Source organism: Protopterus annectens, chromosome 6.part0, assembly GCF_019279795.1.
Source record: "Protopterus annectens isolate FY-2018-M chromosome 6.part0, PAN1.0, whole genome shotgun sequence".
Taxonomy (NCBI): domain Eukaryota; kingdom Metazoa; phylum Chordata; order Ceratodontiformes; family Protopteridae; genus Protopterus; species Protopterus annectens.
The window spans coordinates 1262687772-1262714359 of NC_056737.1; the positions used below are offsets into that span (position 1 = coordinate 1262687772).

The following is a 26588-nucleotide window of genomic DNA, read 5'->3' on the forward strand; positions in this document are numbered from 1 at the left end:
TCAGGTGCATGGAAATGTCCTATACTTTTCAGTAGCTTTTCTCCACTATCACATTTTTCTGTTATGCAATGGCCCTTACACTTCTGCTTTGATTTCTGTGCACAACACCAGTAATTTTTCTTTTCTTCTCCAAATAGTACTGGTAGCCATCTATGCATAGAATTGAGCATCCCTTCTGAGACATTACCATACCATAGCTAGTGCCAGTCACTCCAGGAAAACTCAATGTATGCTGCTCAGCCATCTTAGCTTAGCACACCTATATGTCAATCACAGTGGCATGATTACTAACATTGTTATGCACTACACTAGGATAACTACAATCCACCATATACTGTCAACATGCTTTCAATAAAGTACAGTTGTGTACACTTACCATAAATGTAGATGTTTGAGTGTATTCACTGTTGCAGTCATTACATTTGGGTAATCTGCTGGCAGGTTGCCCTCAGTCGGCCTGATTAACAAAGTCTTGGGTCCTGCGTCGGTTGCTGTCCCTTCTTCCATGACATCAGGTCGTCAGGGGTATAAAACATGCAGCCGACGCCATTACATCAGTTTTTCTTGCCCCAGATGTCAGGTGCCCCCCAAATGGGGAGCAAATAAAATTAAAAACACAAAAAATATATCTCCAATCCCAAAAGCAAATACACCAAAAGGGCTTATAAGCATAGTGAAAGAAAGTATAGGTATAGTCAGAGAAAAATAGGAGGCTGGAGGGAGGGTAACCAGGACTGCAACAGTGAATACACTTGAATATCTACATTTATGGTAAGTGTATACAACTGTACTATGTTCTTCGTGTTTCACTGTTGCTGTCATTACATTTGGGTAGACTCCCAAAGCTATGGTAGGGTGGAGTATACAGCATTAGGACCAGCTATAAGGCCCTGCAGGACAGCAGTGGCAGAGCCGGCTATGGATTTAGAGAAGAAAGGTAAATGGTAATGTTTGGTGAACGTATGAACTGAGCTCCAGGTAGCAGCTTCTAGAATGTCTCTGGTAGGACCACCTCTGAGAAAGGCTCTAGAAGTAGATGCAGCCCTGGTGGAATGAGATCTGATCCCCTGGGGGATAGTTTTACCATGGTGCATTTAACAAAAATGAATACAATGGCTTATCCATTTGGAAATAGTCTGCTTTGAAATAGCCTTTCCCTCTGCCCCTGCAGCAAATGCCACCAGTAGTTGTTCAGATTTTCATTGAGATTTTGTCCTGTTCAAGTAAAATCTAAGTTGTCTGTGAACATCCAATGAATGCAGAATCCGTTCCCCCTTGTTCTGTGGATTGGGAAAAAAAGTTGGCAAATGAATGGTCTGATTCAGAGCCACACTGGATACCACCTTAGGCATGAAGGATGGATTGGTCCTGAGAGACACCCTGTCCGCATGAAAGATGATGAAAGGCTCCACTGCCATAAGAACCTGTAATTCGGAAATCTTTCTAGCTGAAGTGACTGCTAAAAGGAAAGCTGTTTTCCAGGACAGAAATTTTAAGTCTGCAGTAGCAGCTGGCTCGAAAGGAGGGAGAGTGAGTTTTTCCAATACAAAATTGAGGTCCCAGGCAGGGGTTGGAGCTCTCCTGGGTGGCCTTAAGCTTTGGCCCCTCTGAGATATTGCTTTGGCAAAGGATGAGAGAAGAGGGGAGGTTCTGTGTTGTAATGAGCTGAAATAGCTGAGGCATGAATTTTTATGGAAGAAAAGGACAGGCCCTTGTGAAGCATCTCAGTTAAGTATTGTAAAATCTGAGGAATATTGGGCACTGCTGTGCTTATCCCTTGTGATTGATTCCAGGCACAGAATCTTTTCCATTTGTCAGCATAAGATTTTCTAGTACTAGGCCTTCTTGTCTCCAAAATGGCATCCAGCACAGGTTTGCTCAGGGATGCTAAGGGTGAATGTAGGTGATTAGCCACGCTGTAAGATTCAAAGTTTGGAGCTGAGTGTGCAGAATTTGTTCTGCTGAGACAGTAAGTAAGGTGTCTGAGGCAGGTGCCACGGTGGAAGATGTGACACATTACACAGGAGTGGGTACCAGTGTTGGCGAGGCCAGTCTGGAGCAATCAAAATCATCCTTGGTTTGTCCTGTTTGATTTTTAGTAGAACTTTGGAGAGCAGAGGCAGAGGGGGAAAGGCAAAGACTGACAGGATTTTCCAGCTGAAGGATAGAGCATCCACTTTCCAGACTTTTTTTGTGATGAGTTCTTGTGCAGAACTTGTCCAACTGATAGTTCTGGGGTAAGGCAAAAAGATCCATGTCTGCACTCCCCCATTAGCGTGTCAACATGTTGAAAAACGTGGTTCCAGTTTCCATTTGTATGGGTCCATGAGATTTCTGCTTAGTTCGTCTGCCAGAGTATTCAGCTCTCCTGGCAGGAATTGAGCTTTTAGTTGTATTTGATAGGTCAAGCCCGTGTTCCACAATGCCATGACTAGCCTGCAATGGGGGTAGGAGTGTGTACCCCCCTGCTTGTTTATATACCATATAACTGTGGTGTTGTCTGTCTTTATCATTAATTGCCCTGGATGAAGGCAGTCCTTGAAGGCTGTCAGTGCATTCTGTACAGCTAGCATTTCTTTTTGATTGATATGAAGGTGCATTTGATTTGGGCTCAATTTGCCCTGAATGCCCTTCCCTGCCAGATGAGCCCCACCCCCCCCCCCAAGCATAGTCTGATGCATCTGTAGTTAGGGTTTGGGTGGCAGGGGGTGGAGTGAATGGCAGTCCCTTGTTTTGGTGGCAGGCCTCTGCCCACCACAGGAACTCTAGTTGCAGGCAAGGTATGATAGGAATCATTGTTTCCAGGTTGTGACAATGTTGACTCCATAAACTTTTTAAGTACTACTGAAGTTTCCTCATATGCAGTCTTGCATATGGAATTAGAAGAATGTGGGAGACCATGAACCCCAAGGCTTGCAGACTTTGTCTTGCAGATATCAGGGTTTTTGTTGCCACCTGTTTGAAGTAAGTTACCAAATGAATTTGCTTTTCTGGCGTAAGGTAAGCCATCTGGGCAGTTGTATTCAAGCTAGCACCCAGGAATGTAATTTTTTGAGAGGGTACCAGCTGTGATTTCTTTTCGTTTATAGTGTATCCTAGACAAGTTAGAACCCTTTTTACAAACGCCAGATGTTTTAGAAGAATGTCCCTGTTTTCTGCCTTAATTAGACAATCGTCCAGGTATGGACATATTTGAATATTTCTTTGCCTGCAAAATGCAATTACTGGAGCCAAGCACTTTGTGAAGACACTGGGCGCAGTAGATACGCCAAAGGGCAGTGCAGAGAACTGGTAATGCAAGTAGCCCGCTTTGAGGTGGCGGTATCTTCTGCAAGATTCCCTGATTAGGATATGCAGGTAAGCCTCTTTTAAGTCTAGAGTTACCAACCAGGCATCTTTGCCTAGCACAGGAAGTAACTGTTGAAGAGTCAGCATCTTGAAATTTGGAATGTCCAGAAATGTGTTTAGAGTAGATAAGTCAAGAATTGGATGCCATGATTTGTCTTTTCTGGGTACCAGGAAAAGTCTTGAATAGAAACCTTGTCCCTTTTCCTCTTCTGGTACTGGTTGAATAGCCCCCATGTTCATGAGGGACAGTACTTGTTTCTGGGCCTCTGCCCACTGATTTCGGTGCAGGTCTGGCCATCCGTTTGGGATTGGCAACATGTGGAAATGAGATCTGTATCCCTGGGATACTATATTTAAAACCCATTTGTCCTGGGTTATAAGTTGCCAGTTTCTTGCATGAAGTGCCAGTTTCCCCCCCAAAGGGGCGGCTAAAAGGTAAGTGCTTAGTAAGTGTAGAGGGAAGTCATTGAGGCTGCTTACCATAGGGAGGTGTCTTGTTGTTTCCAGATTTGGGGGAGGAGGCACCCCATTCTTTTGTTCTAAAAGTCCCTTGTGACTGAAACCTGGAGCCTTTGGAATGTCTGGGTTTGACTTGAGTGGATCTCGAAGGAACTGGAAAGGACCAGTTCTTAGTAGGCCAGTGCCTACTAAATCTTGGAGGTTGCACTTGTAAGAAATCTTTCACAGTTTGCATAGATTTAGCTTCATCTTCCATCTTTTTTAAAACTTCTTCAGCCTTATTACCAAAGAGACAGTCCTGTTGTAAAGGAGCATCCAACAATTTTGCTTTAACATGATCAGGCAGAGTTTGCACTTTGAGCCAAGCATGCCTTCTTAGCACAGACCCAGTTACGGCAGCCCTGCAAGAGGCTTCCAAAGAATCAAAACCACATTGCAAAGTATGTTTTCCAACTTGTTTAGCTGAATGCAATAGATCCTGTAAATCTTTATTTTCTACACAGTCAGAAATTAACATCATTTTCTGTTTAAGCAGTCCCATGATATGTTGTTGATATTTAAGCAAATGAAATTGACAGTTTAAAGCCCTGATTGCCAAGGTTGCAGAAGTGTAAACCTTTTTACTCCATCTATCCAGCGCCCTGGAATCTCTATCAGAAGGGGTAGGATTTTTAGCAGTAGAAGCCTTAATGTCCTTGGGACCCTGAGAAATGGTTTCAGGATCTGCAATAGGATTTTTGAAAAGGAATTTGTGGGAGTCAGGAACCCTGTAGTATCTGTCTGGCTTACAAGGAGCTGGAGGCAGAGAATCAGGAGCCATACTAGATTCTGAAAAAACATCATCAACAATGTCTAGAACAGGAGGTATAGCCAAAGGCCTATGCTAAGGAAGAAGAAAATCCCTAAGTCTCTTTTTAGATTCAGAGAAACCCTTACCTTCCCAGTGGAAATGTTCCCTTAATGTACGTAAAGTTTCCCCAAAAGAAACATCCTCAGGGGGAGAAGCAGAAGAATGGAATCTTCTGCATCAGAGTCCTCATAAGTAGGAATAGACAAATCCTGTTCATTAGAAGAGTCAGAAGAAATAGAATCCTGTTCAGGAGATTCATAATCAATGTCTTGCCTAGGCCTCTTAGAAGGGGGGGGGGGGGTTGACTACCCCTGATCAGAGTAATTAAATCTTCAGCCATTTTGATCATTTGTTTTTTAGGCATAGTGGCCTGCACATGTGGCCCAGGCGTCAGTTTTTTAGGCATAAGTTTAGATTTTTAGCTTTAGTTTTGAAGATGGCGTTGGTCTAATATACAAATCTGTAAGCCTGAAAACACCCTCAGAAGCCGGTGCCTGCACAGCAGCTCCGGACCCATCTAAGGTAGAGACATCCGCGGGTTCCATAATTGAAGCATCTCGTGGCATACCGGACTCTGAATGGGTTTCAGTAGAGGCCTGCGAATCAGAAGTAGCGTGTATCAGGGGCTGCGAAAGCGCCTCACTGAGTACCAGCGAACTGGCGACTGGCTTAGGAGAAGTATTGTCATCAGTTTTGGACCTCGACAGCCTGTCTCTGTCTTTTTCTTTGTGTTTTTTAGGTATTCTGGTAGTCGGATTGCTAACCAATGACATTTCAGGATAACTAAAGGGTGAGCCAAAATATTTAGAAGCAAAAATATACAGACGCTTAATACTGCATTGATTAAATTTAGCACAAAACCGACAGCAAGATACGTTGTGGTCAGGGCCTAGGCAAGGAATACAGTACAAATAAAAATCCTTATGAGGTATTTGCTTCCCACAAGTAATGCAATTATTAACTTTTACTGACATCGGTAAGGAGCAAAAAAAAGTTTCCCCAATGGAGTACTTTGCTTTTTAGTTGAAGACTTCAGTTCTGAAACTCGAAAATTAAAATTTCAGAAGTCTGCCAAACGGCACTTGCGAACTGCTTCGGGAACCGCGTGGCAAGAAAGACTGATGTAATGGTGTCGGCTGCATGTTTTATACCCCTGATGACCTGACGTCATTGAAGAAGGGACAGCAACCGACGCAAGACCCAAGACTCTGTTAATCAGGCCGACTGAGGGCAACCTGCCAGCAGATTACCCAAATGTAATGACTGCAACAGTGAAACACGAAGAACATCTATACATTAATAACAGTCACACACACTACATATCACTATATTACAGAGTTACCAGCCAGCTGAACTGCAAATATATCAGGTAACCTTAGTCATACCAGTCTACAAAGCTCACTATCCAACACACACTTTACAACAATACTGTATCTTATACATCAGAATATTTTCATGTAATAATTAACATTTGCGGGTGCAATTCCGAATTCATGACATAGTACGCATTAAAACCTATAGAATACAGTAAACAGTTAATGTACATTGTAACTCATGTTGCACACTACATGTCAACATTCACCTCAATTAGGCAGCCATGTCATCCTAATTAATAGTGGGTATTACAGCAATAAAACAACATTTACTATACACGAATAGTGGGACCTATTTGGAATATAGCAACATACTGACATGAAGATATGTAAAGTTATTTACGTGTTAACTATGTATTACATGTATATACTACACTAACAATAATAAGTAAATCATCACTCCTGTGGCCTCTAAATCAGATACATGCATTATTGACAATGATTCATACTCATATTTCAAGGCTAAATCAATTTTAAGGCTACATTCACACTGCCGATCACATTATTCAGTGTATTGTCATATAGTACACAGGCAGGGAATTACTGATATACATGTATGCAATAGAATGGTGTACAGTGCGCAAGTTTATTTAGCCTTAGAAAAAGTACAACAGTAAGCTCAGGTAAACTGTTATATGCAGCCATAAAAGAACTTTCCTCAGGTAAGCTTCTGCAAATACTAACAGTAATATGCATGTCATATATTAATACAAATCTGCCCAGGACTAATGTAAAACCCCTGTACCTGCAGCATTTCTCTGTGTTATACTCACCCTTCCTAAGTATTCCTTAATGTTCAGTTGCCTGTACGTGGATGCCGTCAACAAACAGCTTCCAAAAGTCCACTTGGATCCACTATGTAATCCAGAACGATCTGTATAAATCAACTACTGTTCCTTCCTCGCATCAGCATTTGGCCGCGCCTCCTATGAATGTATACAGCACTGTGACAGACAGTTCCGCGGTGCATCTTTGTTGTCGTCATCCCATAGTGACGGATTACATTATGCGACATTCAAATGTGTGACAGGGACGGCTTTATGATCATCTGTTTTCGAAATTATGAATGGACTTCATTAAACAGGTTCGGAATTGTGCGCTTCAGACTTCTGAACAGCAGATAAGTGTACGCATATATATATATATATATATATATATATATATATATATATATACATATATATATATATATATATATATATATATATATATATATATATTTAGATATAGATATACATGCATTTTGCAATTACTTAATTCAGTTCCGGAACAAAAGGGAGCCAAAGTCTATCCAGGCAATTACTGGGTACAAAGCAAGGGAACCAATCCCGACTGAGGTGTCAGCCTGTTGCAGGAATGGCACACGAGACACACTGACATGTAATTTGGAAAAAAATGCCAATACACCTATGATACATTACTATTATGTGGAAGGAGACCATTTTAAATACATCTGCATATGCACACTCAGACCATTTGGCCATACTGTGGAGCTATCTTGTTGCCATTCTAACATGTGAATGATAATGGTTAGCTAGGATCATCTTACTCACTCCTTTACTAAAAGAATAAATACATAAATATAATGCAACTCTAAACGTTTTTACATCTCTTTGTAACCCACATTCTAATAACATCAAAGAAAGGTACATGTCTTGCAACGACAATGCACAGCAGCAATAAAATATGCAAAACAGATATAAAGGGAGGGGGTTACTACCCTTCATGACAGCTAATACAGAAACCTCACATTTAAAAAGATCTGCTACATATAGAACTGAAATTCTCGTGTTTTAGGCAGTAGACAATAGAGCATGTGAACTGAATAAACTGTAAAAAAATAAACAACTCAAACAACCATTCCAGGAGTTTTATGGGACTGCTGTGGAGTGCAAAATTCAGTTGTACTCAAAGAAAATTAATAAAAAGGACAAAAAGAGGTCTTCTTAAGCATTGTCTACCATAAGGATGGGACTACATTGTCTCTTTATATTCTACATCCTTACATTTTACATGATGTCACTGTTTTAGTCACCCAGGAAATAGCTAAGTGCACTTAAAACAAACTAGAGTACTAACAGCTCTAAATGCATTAAGCAAGGCAAAGGAGCAAACAGGCATAGTGTTCACTCCTCAGCAACTGTCTCGGCAGAGGACTCCTCTTGAGAAACAAGGAAAATGCAGCAATTGTTCTGCTGACAACATTCCAAACTTCAAACAGTATAAAAATTTTCCAGCAGAAGACCCTATATCAAGAAATGTTTTTGCCATGTTTCAGTGGGTTATAGAAGCGTTTATATTGACTAAACGCACATGACATTCTTTTAAGAACCACAAGCTCATGGCAATAAAGCATGTCCTTTCTAGGAAAAAAAATACATCCACTCAACAGGAAAAATAAAGTGCAAGATCTGAAGACAGACGATAAGATCAAGGACCAGGAAGACCACAAGTACAACAAAAGCACTTTTATGGTGGAAAAAAGTGAATTATTCAAAGTGCACTGATGTAGCTATATTCTCATAGTTTTCCGAGTCACTCTATGACCTAATATGCATAACAGAATACATTTTAAGATGCTTTGTCAACTAACAAAGAAAATAGTGCTAAGTAATACAAATGGCTGCACAGTTTATAAATGGACAAAACACCCAAAGTTAAATAATGCCCCCCCCACTGGATGGAATCACAGATGGTTGAGCCACCAGGTCACCCTCAAGATCCATGACCGGCCCCAGCAACCAGGAGCAAATCTGAGGGATAGAAGGATACTGGCAGACAAAGCATGGATGTGAGGCGCTGTGGCTGGGTTGGCATTAATGAGGTCTCAGGAGACAAAAAAAAAAAAAATGAAAAGCAAGAACAATACTGAAGAATTTTTGCAAGGAAAACGCTCCTTGTGTTTCAGAGCTATGTACTTCTGCCTCAGGCTACCTCATAGCTAATTTTCCCTCAAGTGCAGTATATTGTTTTGCATTTTCCCAGTCACCAAATTAAAGTGCAGGATGTCAAATGTTTTTACTAAACAGATCTTTTATTTATCAGATGGATAAGCACTTAGTGTGTGCTTTAGTTCATAAACGGAAAGCAAAAGTCAATGAACCGTATGCATGTCAAGTTATGTATCCTAAACATAAAGGACCTACACACTCGTATGTTTTTATGACGCATAGCATTACACATGACACCACTCAATTTCTACATCTAAAGAACATTATTAGTAAGAACATGATCAAGCCAAACAAATGAATTATGACTCACAAAGGGATATATTAAACTTTACCATACCTATATTTATCACTAGCTGGAACAGTCTGCATGAAATACACGGCTGCAGTTCGTGCTCTCCAGTGCCATTTTTTTGCTGGCAATGTGTAAGCGACACATTCTTCCAGATCATCCTGAAGAAGGTCAACCAACTGTTTATGGGAGCCCCCATAGAAAGCTTCAATTATTAGGATGCTCATTGCTCAGATCCTCCCAATGTCTGAAAGACAAAATACATACATTTTTCAAACTGCTTGTAAACTAAAATGACATATTTCATTTACAATAAAACCACCCACATACTCAGAAATATGAATTCACACAAGCCAAATCAGACATCAGATGTGATGATACCTTATAACTGCCACTGAAGAGCATGATGTATTTGTTTACTTGTGTTTGTTTACTGGTGTAGAGCACTGATTGCACTGGTCCAATTTCAGGCACAGCCAAAATGAATACAATTATAGTGGTAGAGCTGTAGACATTAATAACCCAAGAACAATACTACAATAATTCAACAGACTAGTACATACAGCAATTGCATTAGTGGTTTATCAGTACGGCAGTAATAAGACATGATTTACAGGACGAAGCAAAGTAGAGAAGGGCTGAATGAGTTTGGTAATATGATTCAACTAAGAGCACTTACACTGGGAATGGATGTGGAGATGTTTTTTAAAGTGAGGTCTAAATTTGGAATAGGTGGAGAGGTCTTTAAGGTGCACTGGAAGAACTTCCCATGAATGAGGAGACAATATTACAGTTCAGCAAGGAGAACTCCCTTTCCTAAGGCTGCCCTTGTTGGAGCTGTTATGTAAAGAAAAAGTTTACTGACCCAGATGAGAAGGAGCTTGGTTCTATTGTGTGTGTGTGTGTGTGTGTGTGGATTGGTCCAGCCACAGCCCACATTACCTAAAAGATGCTGTTACTTTACATGGGCTTACTCTTAGTTTTTGAAGGGTGGAATATTAATTTGTGGTGGATTAACAACTGGTTGAGAGAATGATAGTTGCTTTGGAGCTTTGCTCAAAGTTGTATGTGAGAGTGGTTTGATCTAGAGATTACATATCATCTGCATATGACATTATTGTTATGTGTGGGAGGTCATAAGACACTTTGTTAACAAAAGTGGAGAACAGCAAGGAGGTAAGAATGACTCTCTGGGCAGGATCTGAGATGGAAATACATATTTTGACTCTGGATACTCTGTTACCTAAAAGTTTCTGAACCATGCTGGAGCTTCTGTACCAATACCATATCTGCCAGTTTGTGAAGAAGTAGGGTGTGATCAGTAAGGTCTATGTAAACTACTCCTGTAAATTGGCCTCTGCCCATGTTTATTAGGATATGGTCTGCAAAAGTCCAAAGGGCAGTCATGGTGCTGTGACTTGGCCATAAGGGAAAGAAGGTGATATTTTCGCATGTATAAAGACAAGTGACTGTATATAATTTTTTTTCTTGAATTTTCCCTACTATTCGTAGAATTGACAGTTATAAAGTGGGTTGCATTTTCTGTTTTTGTTGTTTTGGAAGGGGGTTAATAACTACAGTTTTCCAGATGTAAGGCATGATATTACTGGTTAAACAGAGGCTGTAAATGTGCATCACAGGAATGGTGAGGAAGTCCCTTCAGAGGTGAATGAGTTAGGGATTGAGGCTATCAACTCCAGGGGATGTTAAATACGGACATTTCATTTACACAATTTTTGATGTCCTCAGATTTTACTTGTTTAAAGTTGAAGGGAGATATGAAAGGTAGTGGGGAGGGTGGATGAAAGTCAATAGGTCTGTGCTGGGAAGACTCAATTTAATTTGAGGCACACTGTTGAATTCTTTAATAAATTCATAGCAGAACAGCTGGGATTTGGAACTTTCAAGGAAACTGGATAAAAGATTGCCATGCAGGGTTTATGTCGTAAGTGAGTTAACCTTATTTCAGACATGTTCTGGCCTTATTTTATTCATTTATTTTACATTTGTTAACCGTGAGTGTCCGGCTGAGCTATTGCCCTTTTTAAGCAGAGGCCAGGGAAGAAAAGGTCCAAAGATATACAATGCAATAAAAATAGCAATGCAAATGCATTTCAAGAGCAATAGAGAATTTTGGTAGATAAAATATGTAAACTACACACATGTATATTGTTGACAGATAAAACAGTACAATAAATAAAAAGGAGAATGTTAAAAAAGTAGAATATTTATTTATTATTTTACATTTGTTGATCGGGCTAGTCTATTTGGATATATGTCCATTTTCAGTACAGGCCCGGGGAGATAAGCTCCAAATAAAAATGATTAACATGTAAAATGATTAACATGTAAAATGCATGTACAGAAGTTGTTTTACAGATAATCACAAAACATTTCAACAGTTGAATACACAAAAATATTACAGAACATTAGATAAGTTTGTTAGAAACTCTATTCCCAAGGATATATATATATATTTTTTTAAACATGCTCATTTAGGATAGAATAAGGAACTGTTGAGTAAATATAAGGGTTTGTATACAGAGTAGCAGAAACTTAAAAGGTTACATAAGAATTTCAGGGAGCAGAGTATAGAAGAAGCTTTGGAGGTTGCACAGGATGAAGTAGTTAATGGTAAGTTTTATTAAGTTAGTTTGACTGTACTATAAAAGGTAGGTAATAATCGAGGAGGGTGAGTACAATGTCAGGACCAGTGCTTTTTAAAGTGGTCTTTGGTTGCTAGCTTAAATTGTTTGGGGTGAGTCAGGGAGTTTGTTCCATGCGATAGAGGGATGGTAGCTATGTAAGTTGCACCCTGTGTTGGATTTGGGTTTATGGATTTTTAGTAGGTCTTGGGTTGAGCTTCGGAGAAGTCTGGTAGGGGAGTAGTGACAGATGAGAGAAGATAGACTTGGAGAGAAATCAGGCTGATATAGGATGGAGTGTATGATTTGGAGTTAAGATTGTAGGAACAGGTGAGGTAGTTCGGGCCAGTTCAGGTATTTTAGGGAGAGACAGTGGTGAGATTTTTATGTTTGTTGAGCTGCAAATCTATTTTAAACAGTACAAGTGAAACTGGACCCGGGCACGGAAAACTAATTTATTGCACAAACATAAAATTAAAACAACGGTTAAGTGCTTTCATTTATGAATACAGACTTCATCAGAACAACAATTCAAACATTTTCCTGCAGATTTAAAAGCTTTTTGGTGCCAAAAACATTTCAATCGGCAGCCGAGCAGCTTCTTAAAGTGCTATTAGATATAAAAGCATAAACATAGCTATGAAATAGCTATACTATAATAATATATATATAATAAGTCATACCTATCTAATTAATGATGAATATAAATATAAATATTAACATTTCATAATCACATGTATAAAACCGGACCATAACATAATAACCAATAAAATTGTATATCAATTAATAATCAATACGTAAACTATTAAAAACATTACTTAAAATAATGTATATAATAACAATTATATCTTAAAAATCAGTTAAAGTTATTCAACTCTGTTTATATAAGTTGCAATATTGGTCTAATTGAAATAAATTAATTTATACCAGGAAACCTAGTTGCATTCGTTTTGATTTGCCACACACATTCCTTTTTGCTCAACTGAGCTTTGTAGTTACCACCCCTAGGTGAGATATATATTTGATCAATTATACCAAATTTAAACTTGTGTCTCACCATACTTATTGATATGTCTAGATAAAGCATTATTCATATCCTTCACTTTGATTTTATATAAGTGTTCATAGATACGCTTTCTAAACTGTCTCTCAGTTTTTCCAATATAAAAAACTGTACATAATTCACACTTTACAAAATAAATTATGTTCCTACTATTGCATGTACCCTTTTTAAAAGTCACATAGGTCTTGTTAATATCATCCAACCTTATTCCAGCCACTTCATTAATTGTGAAACACTGTTTACAAGCCCCACATTTTTAGTATAAAAAACACCATCCATAGTACAATGGGGTTGCGAATTTAATAATTTCTTGATATTCGAGCCCATTTTAAACACAAACCTCGGTTTATTTCCTAAAATTTCCATAAATTCCTCGTCCATTATAAGATTATTCCAGCTCTTTTCTATAATATTTCTTACACCTGTCACGAATGCAGAATATGTTAAAACACATACCCTGTTAAAATCTCCATCTTTATTATCATTCTTATCAATAATATTACACATCTTTTTACCTAAAACATGTATATATCTATTACCCCATTCCTTAATAACATATGCCAAAATATCATTTAATAAGGGCAATGGATAACCTCTGTTAATGAACATGATTTTTATATTACTGATTTCCCTAACCATGATGTTATAATCAGATGTCATTCTTGCCACCCGTATACATTGTCCTTTAAAGATATTTTTTAAATATGTCTAGGATGGCTGCTGGAATAATCAAGATAACCACTGGAAAAAGTTTCTTTTCTGTATATTTCAGACTGGAATCCTGTGTCATTATGTCTAACATAAGTGTCTAAATAAGCTGTCCCTTCTACGCTAATATTATGTGTAAATCTTAAAAAATTACTCGTGGTGTTTAAATACTTTAGGAACTCATTAAGCTTAACAATAGGGCCATCCCATAATAGGAACATATCATCCAAAAACCTAGTATAATATGTGATATGTTTGGAATAAGCACTATTTAATATATATTGATGTTCCCATTCAAGCATGACTAAATTAGCAAAAATGGGGGCACACGCTGCCCCCATAGCCACACCTCTTTTCTGTCTATAAAACACACCCTCTTAATATATATAATTATGGTCTAAAACCAGACCCATCATATCGGTGATTAAATTAATCCGATCACAACTTATACGTGAATACTTTCTTAAACTATCACAAAAAAATTCCAATCCCTGTTCTCTGGGGATGCAGGAAAATAAGTCAGTGACATCAAGGGTAACAAAAATCAAACTACTTTTCCATTTTACTATAGTAAGATGGGATAAAAACATCCGTGAGTCCTTGATTACATGTGGTGTATATTCATATATATGTTTGACCCATCTATCTATTGCAACTCCTATATTAAATGTCTTTGATCAACTTCCTGAAATGATCGGTCTAAATGGAAGGTCGATAATATCTTTGTGCACTTTAGGGATACCTACAATAGTAGCTAACGTAGGAAAATCATTTTTCAAGAAATTGTGCATATCTACATTTATTCTATTGTCAACTAAATACTCATCTAATGCTAAATCTATTTTTTTATAGCCTATGTGAATTTCATTACTAGAAACTACTTCATAATTACCAGAGTCTATCAGAATACTTTGTACTTTCATAACTCTGATTTCTTTGTTCCTAATAAGTTCTTCCAAACATTTTCTTTCTTTGACATTCAAATTGTCCTTATAACAACTACTTTTTATCGCCCTATTATATTCATAAACTCCTGAGCATACACACTCCTCAAAATTTTGTACTTGTTTGTGTGCTGGAGGAATGAATGTGCTTTTTTTTTTCATTTCACTTAATGCCTCATTATTATACTTATGATTTTTATATAGGATAGGTAAATTTAATCTACGACAAAATAATTTAATTTGAATGATAGTATCTACTAAATTTGATCTTTCTACAGGTATAAATTTCATCCCCTTTTGAAAAAGGGAAAGATGTTCATCCTTTATTTCCATAGTCATGTAATTAAATACTTTTAAATCTTTACACACTACTACATTCTGTGTCTTACCATTGTTCAAACTGACCCTACTATCACTACTAACTAAATCTTTGTCTTCTGATACATTCTGTAACACTTCATCTAAGATTGTATACCTGCTAGTTGACATCAACGGTGGTACTGATTTCTCTTCTGAAAACTGTTCTTCTAGTGCAGCGTGAAATACCGCCCCCCCCTGAAAATTTGTATCAGATTGTCTATATTCAATCCTATTTTCGTCAGCTTCTTCCCTATATATATGTTCAGGTTGCTTTTTCCACAAATAAGCTTTGTAGATATAGTTACTGATTTGTTATTTCCCCAGTGGAAAGATTTATATATATAAATAGATGAAGTGTTACAGAATGTATCAGAAGACAAAGATTTAGTTAGTAGTGATAGTAGGATCAGTCTGAACAAATATTAAGACACAGAATGTAGTAGTGTGTAAAGATTTAAAAGTATTTAATTACACGACTATGGAAACAAAGGATGAACATCTTTCCCTTTTTCAAAAGGGGATGAAATTTATACCTGTAGAAAGATCAAATTTAGTAGATACTATCATTCAAATTAAATTATTTTGTCGTAGATTAAATTTAGCTATCCTATATAAAAATCATAAGTATAATAATGAGGCATTAAGTGAAATGAAGAAAAAAAGCGCATTCTTTCCTCCAGCACACAAACAAGTACAACATTTTGAGGAGTGTGTATGCTCAGGAGTTTATGAATATAATAGGGCGATAAAAAGTAGTTGTTATAAGGACAATTTGAATGTCAAAGAAAGAAAATGCTTGGAAGAACTTATTAGTAACAAAGAAATCAGAGTTATGAAGCCTGATAAAGGTGCAGGGATTGTTTTATATAACACCTTTGATTATATTAATAAAGTACGAAGTATTCTGATAGACTCTGGTAATTATGAAGTAGTTTCTAGTAATGAAATTCACATAGGCTATAAAAAAATAGATTTAGCATTAGATGAGTATTTAGTTGACAACAGAATAAATGTAGATATGCACAATTTCTTGAAAGATGATTTTCCTACGTTAGCTACTATTGTAGGTATCCCTAAGGTGCACAAAGATATTATAGACCTTCCATTTAGACCGATCATTTCAGGAAGTAGATCAAAGACATTTAATATAGGAGTTGCAACAGATAGATGGGTCAAACATATATATATGAATATACACCACCTGTAATCAAGGACTCACGGATGTTTTTATCCCATCTTACTATAGAAAAATGGAAAAGTAGTTTGATTTTTGTTATCATTGATGTCACTGACTTATTTTCCTGCATCCCCAAAGAACAGGGATTGGAATTTTTTTGTGATAGTTTAAGAAAGTATTCACATATAAGTTGGGATCGGATTAATTTAATCACCGATATGATGGGTCTGGTTTTAGACCATAATTATATATATTATGAGGGTGAGTTTTATAGACAGACAAGAGGTGTGGCTATGAGGGCAGCGTGTGCCCCCATTTTTGCCAATTTAGTTATGCTTGAATGGGAACATCAATATATATCAAATAGTGCTTATTCCAAAAATATCACATATTATACTAGGTTTCTGGATGATATGTTCCTATTATGGGATGGCCCTATTGTTAAGCTTAATGAGTTCCTAAATTATTTAAACACCATGAGTAATTTTTTAAGATTTACACATAATATTAGCGTCGAAGGGACAGCTTATTTAGACACTTATGTTAGACATAATGACTCAGGATTCCAGTCTGAAATTTACAGAAAAGAAACTTTTTTCCAATGGTTATCTTGATTATTCCAGCAGCCATCCTAGACATATTTTAAAAAATATCTTTAGAGGACAATGTATACGGGTGGCAAGAATGACATCTGATTATAACATCATGGTTAGGGAAATCAATAATATAAAAAACATGTTTATTAACAGAGGCTATCCATTGCCCTTATTAAATGATATTTTGGCATATGTTATTAAGGAATGGGGTAATAGATATATACCTGTTTTAGGTAAAAAGATGTGTAATATTATTGATAAGAATGATAATAAAGATGGAGATTTTAACAGGGTATGTGTTTTAACATATTCTCCATTCGTGACAGGTGTAAGAAATATTATAGAAAAGAGCTGGAATAATCTTATAATGGATGAGGAATTTATGGAAATTTTAGGAAATAAACCGAGGTTTGTGTTTAAAATGGGCTCGAAATTATTAAATTCGTAACCCCATTGTACTACGGATGGTGTTTTTTATACTAAAAAATGTGGGGCTTGTAAACAGTGTTTCACAATTAATGAAGTGGCTGGAATAAGGTTGGATGATATTAACAAGACCTATGTGACTTTTAAAAAGGGTACATGCAATAGTAAGAACATAATTTATTTAGCAAAGTGTGAATTATGCACAGTTTTTTATACTGGAAAAACTGAGAGACAGTTTAGAAAGCGTATCTATGAACACTTATATAAAATCAAAGTGAAGGATATGAATAATGCTTTATCTAGACATATCAATAAGTATGGTGAGACACATAAGTTTAAATTTGCTATAATTGATCAAATATATATCTCACCTAGGGGTGGTAACTACAAAGTTCAGTTGAGCAAAAATGAATGTGTGTGGCAAATAAAAACGAATGCAACTAGGTTTCCTGGTATAAATGAATTTATTTCAATTAGACCAATATTGCAACTTATATAAACCTTGGGGAACACCAATTCTTACTGAGAGAGGGGTAGATAGTGTACTGACTGCAGCCTATCAGAGAGATAGCTAGAGAACCATGCAACTGTATCAGGGGAAAGGTTTAGGTCTACAAGTTTACTAAGTAGTAGAGTGTGTCTCAACTTTAAGTGATTTTTAAGATATAACTGTTATTATATACATTATTTTAAGTAATGTTTTTAATAGTTTACGTATTGATTATTAATTGATATACAATTTTATTGGTTATTATATTATGGTCCGGTTTTATACATGTGATTATGAAATGTTAATATTTATATTTATATTCATCATTAATTAGATAGGTATGACTTTGCTAATATATATATTATCATAGTATAGCTATTTTATAGCTATGTTTATGCTTTTATATGTACTATCACTTTAAGAAGCTGCTCGGCTGCCGATTGAAATGTTTTTGCGCCAAAATGTTTTTAAATCTGCAGGAAAATGTTTGAATTGTTGTTCTGATGAAGTCTGTATTCACAGATGAAAGCGCTTAACCGTTGTTTTAATGTTATGTTTGTGCAAGAAATTAGTTTTCCGTGCCCGGGTCCAGTTTCACTTGTACTGTTAAAAATAGCTTGAGACTGCGTGTTGTCTCATTGTATTGATTATCTAGTTGGTCTGATATTTTTGGTGGAGCTGCAAATCTAGCTATTTTGTGGTAGGTTGATTCTAATTTGGTAAGCAGGGAGGAGTTAAGATTTGTGAGTATTTGGGAACAACAGGTTAAGCATGGTAGAAAGTAGGCATGGGTAAGAGAAATCCTAGCTTCAGTAGTTAGGAATTTGTTGTTCCTCTACAGTAGTCCTAGATTTTGGTGTTTTTTTCTTTGTACAATTGTTAATGTGAAGATCAAATTTTAGATGGTCGTCAATGGAAATGCCAAGGAGTTTTGTGCTAGTTTCAACTTCTATAAGAGTATTGGTTAGGGATCTTATGGAGAAGGAAAGTTTAATGCGGTTTGCAGATTTAGGTAAAAAGAGTAGTAATTTCATTTACTAAGGGTTGTGAATGAGCTGATTATTAGTGAGCCATGTCTCTACTGAGTTGAAAGATGTCTAGGTATTTGTTAGGAGTTCAAAGGGGGAATTAGCAATAGTTGTGACTGTAGAGTCATCTGCACACTGAACAATGTTAGAGTGAGGACAAGAGGAGTAGAGTGAGTTGAAGATATTAAAGGGAGGAGGTCGAAGAATGCAACCTTGGGGAACACCAATTCTTACTGAGAGAGGGGTAGATAGTGTACTGACTGCAGCCTATCAGAGAGATAGCTAGAGAACCATGCAACTGTATCAGGGGAAAGGTTTAGGTCTACAAGTTTACTAAGTAGTAGAGTGTGTGAGACAGTGTCAAAAGCCTTAGAAAGGTCAAGGAATAGAAAAGATATGAATTTGTGATCATCTTTAGCCAGGGCTAAGGTATTGAGAAATGAGAGTAGAGCTGTGGTTGTACTATGCTTGGGACGGAAGCCATGTTTTGTTGGAGTGAGAAGTTTTTCTTGTAAGAGATGAGGCATAACTTGTTTGTGTATACATTTCTCAAGGATTTTGGAGAGAGGGGAGAGGATGGCGATAGGTCTGAAATTAGATATTTCTGTGGAGTTACCTCCATTATTAATAGGAAGAGTGTACAACTGTTTCCAGACAGAAGAAACTTTAGACCCATACAGGCATAGCAAGGCAGTGTGCAGCAATCTGGAGAAAGTAAGAAGGAATAGTGTCTGCTGATACAGACCATGGCTTGAGCTTTGAGAGTAGAGTTCTGATATAGTCAGTGGAGACAGGTTTGAGAGGAAGGAGTTTATTGAGACCTGGGACAGAGGAAAGAACAAACACCTGAGACAGAAGAAAGTAAAAAAAAAAAACAATCAGCCAATACAATCCAGTGTCCGGGGAAGATAAACAGCCAGGTTTAAGGGCAATTAGACAAGCTAGATTATAAAAGAAAAAAAAGGTCTGTCTTTTCTGTTTTTATTTTTCGTTAAAAATGGGGAGCTGCAGTTCACTGAGAAGTAGGAAAATAATGTAATTATGCCAGGGGTTTTAGAAAGGGACATGCAGTAAATTAGGAGTCAATACAGCACTATTTAAAAAGGAATGGAATAGAGTATATGCGAGTACACTGCTGGGTTATCCAATGAAGCAAGGGCAGAAAAGGTAAGTCAAAAGATGGTACCTTTCTACATCAGGTTTTTTGATTCCTCTGTAATTAAGCAGGAGTGGGAGGAAGGTGTGCAGGTTCAAGGTGGGGGAGGGAGATAGACACAAAGTAAGAGCGCTAAGAAAACAATCCGGGATACCAAGCTCAATCAATTCCAGGTCAGTGTAGTTCAGTATATTCCTAATAACTACAAATCATGTGCTACTAATCTAGTACACAGTGTGATGAAAAGGGCCACCACTTCTACAGGGAGAAGCAATTGAAGTATGGGCTGCAGGTACATAGGTAAACCTTTTCCAAAAGAAAGAAAGTAATTGACAAAGGAGTACAACAGGAAGAGAAAAAATGGGGGGGGGGGGACCAGTAGTGTGCACGCTTACAGTAAAAGGCTATAGCAAAAAGTCTTCAGTTTAGAGGACAGATTAAATACAACTCTAACATACACTAGTGTAGCTGAAAGCACTTTAGTGTTCCACCGATGCAGGGTCTCACAGTGCAGAGCAACCAAACAGCCTTTGGTTTATTGGAGTTTGGTCAAGACAGAGAATAAAACTTTTGCTGGGAGAAACTAGTGTAGCTGAAAGCACTTTAGTGTTCCACCGACGCAGGGTCTCACAGTACAGGACAACCAGACAGCCTTTGGTTTATTGGAAATTGGCCAAGACACAGAATAAAACTTTTGCTGGGGGGAACTAGTGTAGCTGAAAGCACTTTAGTGTTCCACCGACGCAGGGTCTCACAGTGCTGGACAACCAGACAGCCTTAGGTTTATTAGAAATTGGCCAAGACACAGAATAAAACTTTTGCTGGGGGGAACTAGTGTAGCTGAAAGAACTTTAGTGTTCCACCGACGCAGGGTCTCACAGTGCAGGGCAACCAGACAGCCTCTGGTTTATTGGAAGCTGGCCAAAACACAGAATACAACTTTTGCTGGGGGGAATGTGAGCACACTACTGGGGATTCCTATGAAGCAAGGGCAGAAAAGCTAAGTCAAAAGATAGGATTGATTAACTTTGTGGTGGTTAATTTTGTGCCTCCACATTGACCATTTGGCCATGTTCCAAAGACAGGACAAATCTGCTTGTGTATTGGATGTTGGGTTTGTTTCCATTTATGCCAAACTTCATCCCTTAGATGGAAAGTTCTTTCATTATCCACTCATATTTGTGAGGTACAACTAATCTTATTACAAGAGGTAAGAATTTATTTTTAAGTTGGAGTAAAGTTGGGTAAAGATACTGGCTGCAGTGCTGAGGTCTTACACTGAAAGTTTCTGTGAACCAGTCAATAAAAAAAAATTGCGGGGAGGGGTTGGTACTATTTTGGTAGGATGTTGGCCTAAAGTTTAATAATTTGTGTGTAGACTTGAGAGATTACCTGTTAACTGTGAAGGTAATGGGGTCATGGTCACTGAAATATGGAGGATGAATGGATAAGTCTGATACAGAATTTTGACAGTTTGTGAAAATAAGATCAAACAGGCAATATCAGGCAGCGTGAAGGTTTGGACACATATGCTCAGTGGTTAGTTGCAAAGGCCAAGATAAGCATGGAATTCAGACATTTGGTTGGCCCACAGTAGGTGGTTTGGTATATTAGTACTACGTATGATGAAGTATTTGGAGCCTGCAACAGGCCTAGTGCAGGCTGTAAATGCATTAATGAGGTTGAAAAAGTCATGAAGTTTGTTGGTAAGAGGAAAGATTAACAGAGATGGGTTCATTGAGAAGTTTGAGACAGTGCTACTGTGAGTGATGCAGAATGGTTGATAGGATAACATGAGCTAGAAGTATGATGGGGACATGTAGCATGATGGGAGGGGAAATTTGTTAGACAGAAGTATCTAAATGTTTATGCTAGAGAAGTGGGCTGCTGGATGGGAAACAGAGAATGAAAAGTAGAAGCAGATAGCATTATAGGTTCATAGGTAGGTACTAAGCTATCGGCCCTGGGGCCTATACAAGCCCAGCCAAAAAGGTACCCTGGCTTTTGCCACCCAAGAAAATTATTTTCCTGTGTCTCTGTCGAGCAGAACCACAGAAGTGATCCCCGGGGTGAATTTCCTATTTCCCATCCAATCATCAAGATTTTTCTTGAAGAGTGCTAATGAGGAGCTTTGTTTGATATAGATAAGTAGTTTATTCCAGAGTATGGGAAGTCTCTGGGACAGGAATCTATCCCACCGGCATGTTCTGTTTATTATGGTAACAAGGTTTAGGTCCCTAGGTTCATAGGTTGGTACTACGCTATCAGCCCTACAAGCCTACAAGCCTAGCCATAACATGTAGCATGTAGCTCGGAGGGATTGGGATTTCTTTAAGTGAAGCATGTCCAACAGCTCTGGGTTTGACATAGCTTTGTATGTTAGGCAGAGATCACCTCTGAGTAGGCGATATGCAACGGAGTAAAGCTGGAGTTTGAGACGGTCTGCATACGGCATCTGTTTGAGGCCGGTAATCCTCTTTGTGTGGTATTTTTGCTGCCTTTCCAATTGCTGTAGATGTCTTGTGAGGTACATACCAAAAGGGGCGATGTACTCTATAATGAGTCTAATGAGTGATGAGTAGAGGGGGAACAATGACCTCTTTTTTTCTGGATGAGAAACCTTTTGTGATGAGGTGTGCCACATAGAAGGATTTCCTGACTACTGTGGTGATGTGATTATCAAAGGAGAGACTACCGTCCACCTGTGTCCCAAGGTCTCATCACACTTTTGCTGTTAAGTATACTACCGCCTATATTGCAGTTCATGGGTACAGAGTTTTTACCAAAGGGGATGACAATGCACTTTTTGGCACTGAGCTTGAGGCCATGGCTTTGACACCAGGCATCTGTCTCAGTGAGGCCCTTTTGTAGGATGTCCACATCATTAGGAGTTTCGATTATGGCTCGTAGTTTGCAGTCATCTGCGAACATCGTTAGCCAAAGACCTTCTGTGTTAGCCTGTACTTCAGAGAAGTAGATACCAAACAGGAGAGGACCCAGGACTGAACCCTGTGGTACTCCACTTGTCACTGGTCTGAAGTCGGATTTGGAGTCCGCTACTTTCACAGTGTGGGTTCTGTAAGTGAGCCAGTTGGAAACCCATCTTGTGACATAGGGATTTATACCTAGTTTAGTGAGTTTACCTATAATTCCAGACTGGGGGATGGTGTCGAAAGCCTTGGCAAGATCTAGATAGGCTGTGTGGACCATCTTACCCTCGTCTATGACTTTGGTGACTGCTTCAAAGAAGTCTATCAGGTTTAGGAGACATGATCTGCCTTTTACAAACCCGAACTGGGTGGGGTCCAGAGTCTGGAGATTACCAATGTCTTTGTTTATAAGTTCCATGATGATACGTTCCATGGCCTTGCAGACCAGGCTTGTCAGGCTAATGGAGTGGTAGTTCCCGTGGTCCATGGTGGCTCCCCCCTTGTGGAGTGGGATAACCGTCGCTGTGAGCCATTCAGCGGGCACAAAGCCTGTGGTGAGGCTATGATTAAACATGGTACTTAGGTGGGGTGCTAGTTCATTCTGTAGTTCGTGCAGAACGCAGCCTGGGATGTTGTCTGGTCCCATGGATGCTGTGTTCTTGGCTTTGGAAAGTGAGGTTTTTACCTGTGCAGCTGTGATTAACTTTGCATTCTTCCGGTATAAAGATGGGCTCTTTAGGGGGTGACAGGGGGGTAAAGTTAGCACTGAACCTATCTGCCATTATGTTGGCAATATCAGTTGGGTCTGTATATTTAGTGACATTGTGCTGTAACTCAGAGCAGATCTGAGTGTTGCCATTGAGATTCTTGACATAGCTATAGAATGCTTTGTGGTTGTCTTTAGAATCAGTGACGATTTTGTTTTTGTAACTAGCTCTGGAGGATTTTATCAGGGATCGCAGCTTCTTACTGAGGCTGACCAGGGAGCTCCACTCATGGGATTTTACTCTCTTTTGCAACAGTTTCTTCCTTCTGTTGTACAGTTTGTTTATGGCAGGGAACCACCAGATTGGTTTCCTTTTTTTGGAGGATAGTGTCTTGGTTCTGTTTGGGATAGCACGATCCATGCACTCGTGTAAGTGCTTATAAAGTGCAATTGTGTAGGATTCAGTAGTCGTAACTGTATTGTCCATCTGCATGGGTGTCATGAAGTTCACCACTTCTGTCTTAAGAAGCATGAAGCTAGCTTTGGAGAAATTTTTTAACATGGTTTCCTTAATGGGGGGGGTGGGGTGGGGACAGGATGTGGATATCTAGGGTAATTAGCTTATGGTCGGATCGGACCAATGAGGCGTAGACTTCAGGTGTGGAACACCGGTCACGCACGTTGGTAATGACTAGAGCTAGGATTCTGCTGCCCCTGGTGGGGGTGTGGATAAGTTGATCCTGGGCATTGGAGTTTATGAATTCCAGAAAGTGTTGAGCAAAGGAGTTGGTACATGAGTAGTTTTCCCAGTTAATGGTGGGGTAGTTGAAATCGCCCATTATTAGGGTGTTTGGTTGAACCCTAATATTTTCCAGTACATCAAGAAAAGAGGAGTGGGAATCCTGGGGCATGGTGGGGGATCTGTAGCAAGCTACAATTTGAATTGCAGTTTTGCCCAGAGTTAGTTGCACTTGGATAACCTCGGCTGCATTATACTGAGCAACTAGCCTGGAGGTGTGGATATCCTTAATGAATATGGACACACCTCCGCCTTTGGTGTTCCGATCCAGGTTACATGGCCGAAAAGTGTGGTATGAGTTATAGCCTGGTAGTGCAGGGGTGCTCTCTGGAGCCTTGAATCAGGTCTCAGTCACTGCACAGATATCAATGTTCTCCATTTTAAGGAGTGCCTCGAGTGAGTGCATTTTGAGATTTAGACTTCTAGCATTGAGTAGCATCACCCTCAGTTTTTGCTTGCCTGTTCCTGTTACGGTGGTGAATTTGTCATTTGAACCTTGCCTAAAAAAGGCACTATAAGGGTGGCAAGAACCTTAGCCAGCATCCAGAATCCCAGGGGTGACAGGTGCAGGCCATCTCTGGCAAAGCATCGTGGTCTGTCGAACATGTCATCCCAGGCAGACAGATACTGGATCCCTTTAGAATGACACCAAAAGCTTAGCCAATTGTTGAAATCAATCGTTTTGTCCTTGTACTGCAGTATCATTCTGGGTGATGGCAGAATGCTACTCAGGGCTAGGGTCATACCTGCCTGGGCTACAAGATCAGAGAGCTCTTCCATGTCTCTTTTCATGTAGTCCAGGGAGGTACGTCTCAGGTCGTTTACACCAACATGGACAATGACAGAGTCATATTTGTACTTGTTGTGGAGTGACCTGAGTGCATGAGTTATGTGGCAGATCCTGGCACCCGACAGGCAGCTGACAGTAACTTTCTCCTTGTTTAGCCTGGTGAGTGGGACATCAGTGTGCCTGACTATAAAGTCACCTATAACTAGTGTGTTGGGTACGTTGTTTTGTCTTATTGGCTTTGGTTGAGTGGCACACTGAGTCTGTGGGCTATGTGTCATTTGGGTTGTGTTTGGGGGTGGAGGTTGCTTGCATTTCTGCTTTGGAGGTCTCTGTTGCTTGAGCAGATTATTACTGAGAGCCTCCGTGAATGTTTTTGTGTTTCTATGTGTGGATTTTGGTGGTGTAGATTTAGTGAGACTATGTGATGAGTGTGGTGTGGTGCAAGTATTTACCTTATTCTCTTGACTATCAAGTTCAGTCTTGGCTGGAGAAAGCTTTACCTCCAGTTTGGCTGGATAAGTGCATCTCTCACAGGTTGTAGTGTTGGGTGGTAGGAGGACAGGGCTGTCTGTGTACATGAGGCAATTTCTACATTGCCCCAAGATGCCCAGATTCATCAGATGGACAGGAGAGAACACTGGGAGCTGACCCTTGGACATGCCTGAATAAAAAACTATTTTCCTCTAAATAAATGAGGAAACTGAGTACAAGAGCTGTTTTTCTCTAAGCAAGTGAGGAAAGTAAGTACCAAAACTGTTTTCCTCTAGGGAATGAGGAAGGTTGACTGCTGTAGTAATTAGTAGGTAATTTAGTGCTTAGAACAAGTTCTGAACAAGTGCTGATCACGAATAAGCAAATGCAAGTGCTAAAACTAAGAATCTGTATCTGGACTAAACTAGTTACAGGAAAGGGAGGAAACAAGTGCAAATACAGGCTTTTAAATCAGAAAGTTGAGAGAGATGGAAAAACTGCCAAAATGGCCAATAACTACAATTTCTCAGCCAGAATCACTCCTTATGTGTTAGATAGGGATAGGTTAACTAGTGCTTACCACAACCACTGATAAGCTAGAAGGCCTCCCCTCCAACACAGAAACCTTGGGGGGCTCAGAAGCTTACATACAGTCCTGGATACAGGAATTCTGAATCTGGGCTACACTAATTACAGGAAAGGTAGGAAACAGGTTTAGATTTTATTTATTTATTTATTTATTTATTAATACAGAAAAGTAGCTAAAACAGCAGTAAAAACAATAAAAATGCAATTAAATTAAAAATGACTAAAAACAAGTGCAGAAGGAGTCTATTAGGTAAAATGAGGTAAAGAGATGGGACCGGGGGGAGTGTCCCAGATAAAATCTACAGTGGGGGTGGGCAACTGTAAAAGCCTCCAACAACAAAACAGGGATAGGGAGGGTTGGTAGGGGAAAAAAACAACACCTTCAGCAAAGATCTGAAAAATTACAGAATGAAGCAAAAATAACAGTGCACAACTCTGAAG

The 26588-nt window shown here is 38.9% G+C and overlaps 1 protein-coding gene across 3 annotated transcripts in view; it reads right to left on the reverse strand.

Moving 5' to 3' along the window:
• Window positions 1-26588, reverse strand: part of GTDC1 (glycosyltransferase like domain containing 1) — a 3282804-nt gene that overhangs the window by 1967977 nt on the left and 1288239 nt on the right. For all 3 annotated transcript variants that reach the window (XM_044074854.1, XM_044074853.1, XM_044074855.1), the window contains one exon: window positions 9319-9517. In XM_044074854.1, coding sequence (XP_043930789.1) covers window positions 9319-9497 — 179 coding nt within the window. In that variant the 5' untranslated portion in view covers window positions 9498-9517. The remainder of the gene's footprint in view (window positions 1-9318; window positions 9518-26588) is intronic.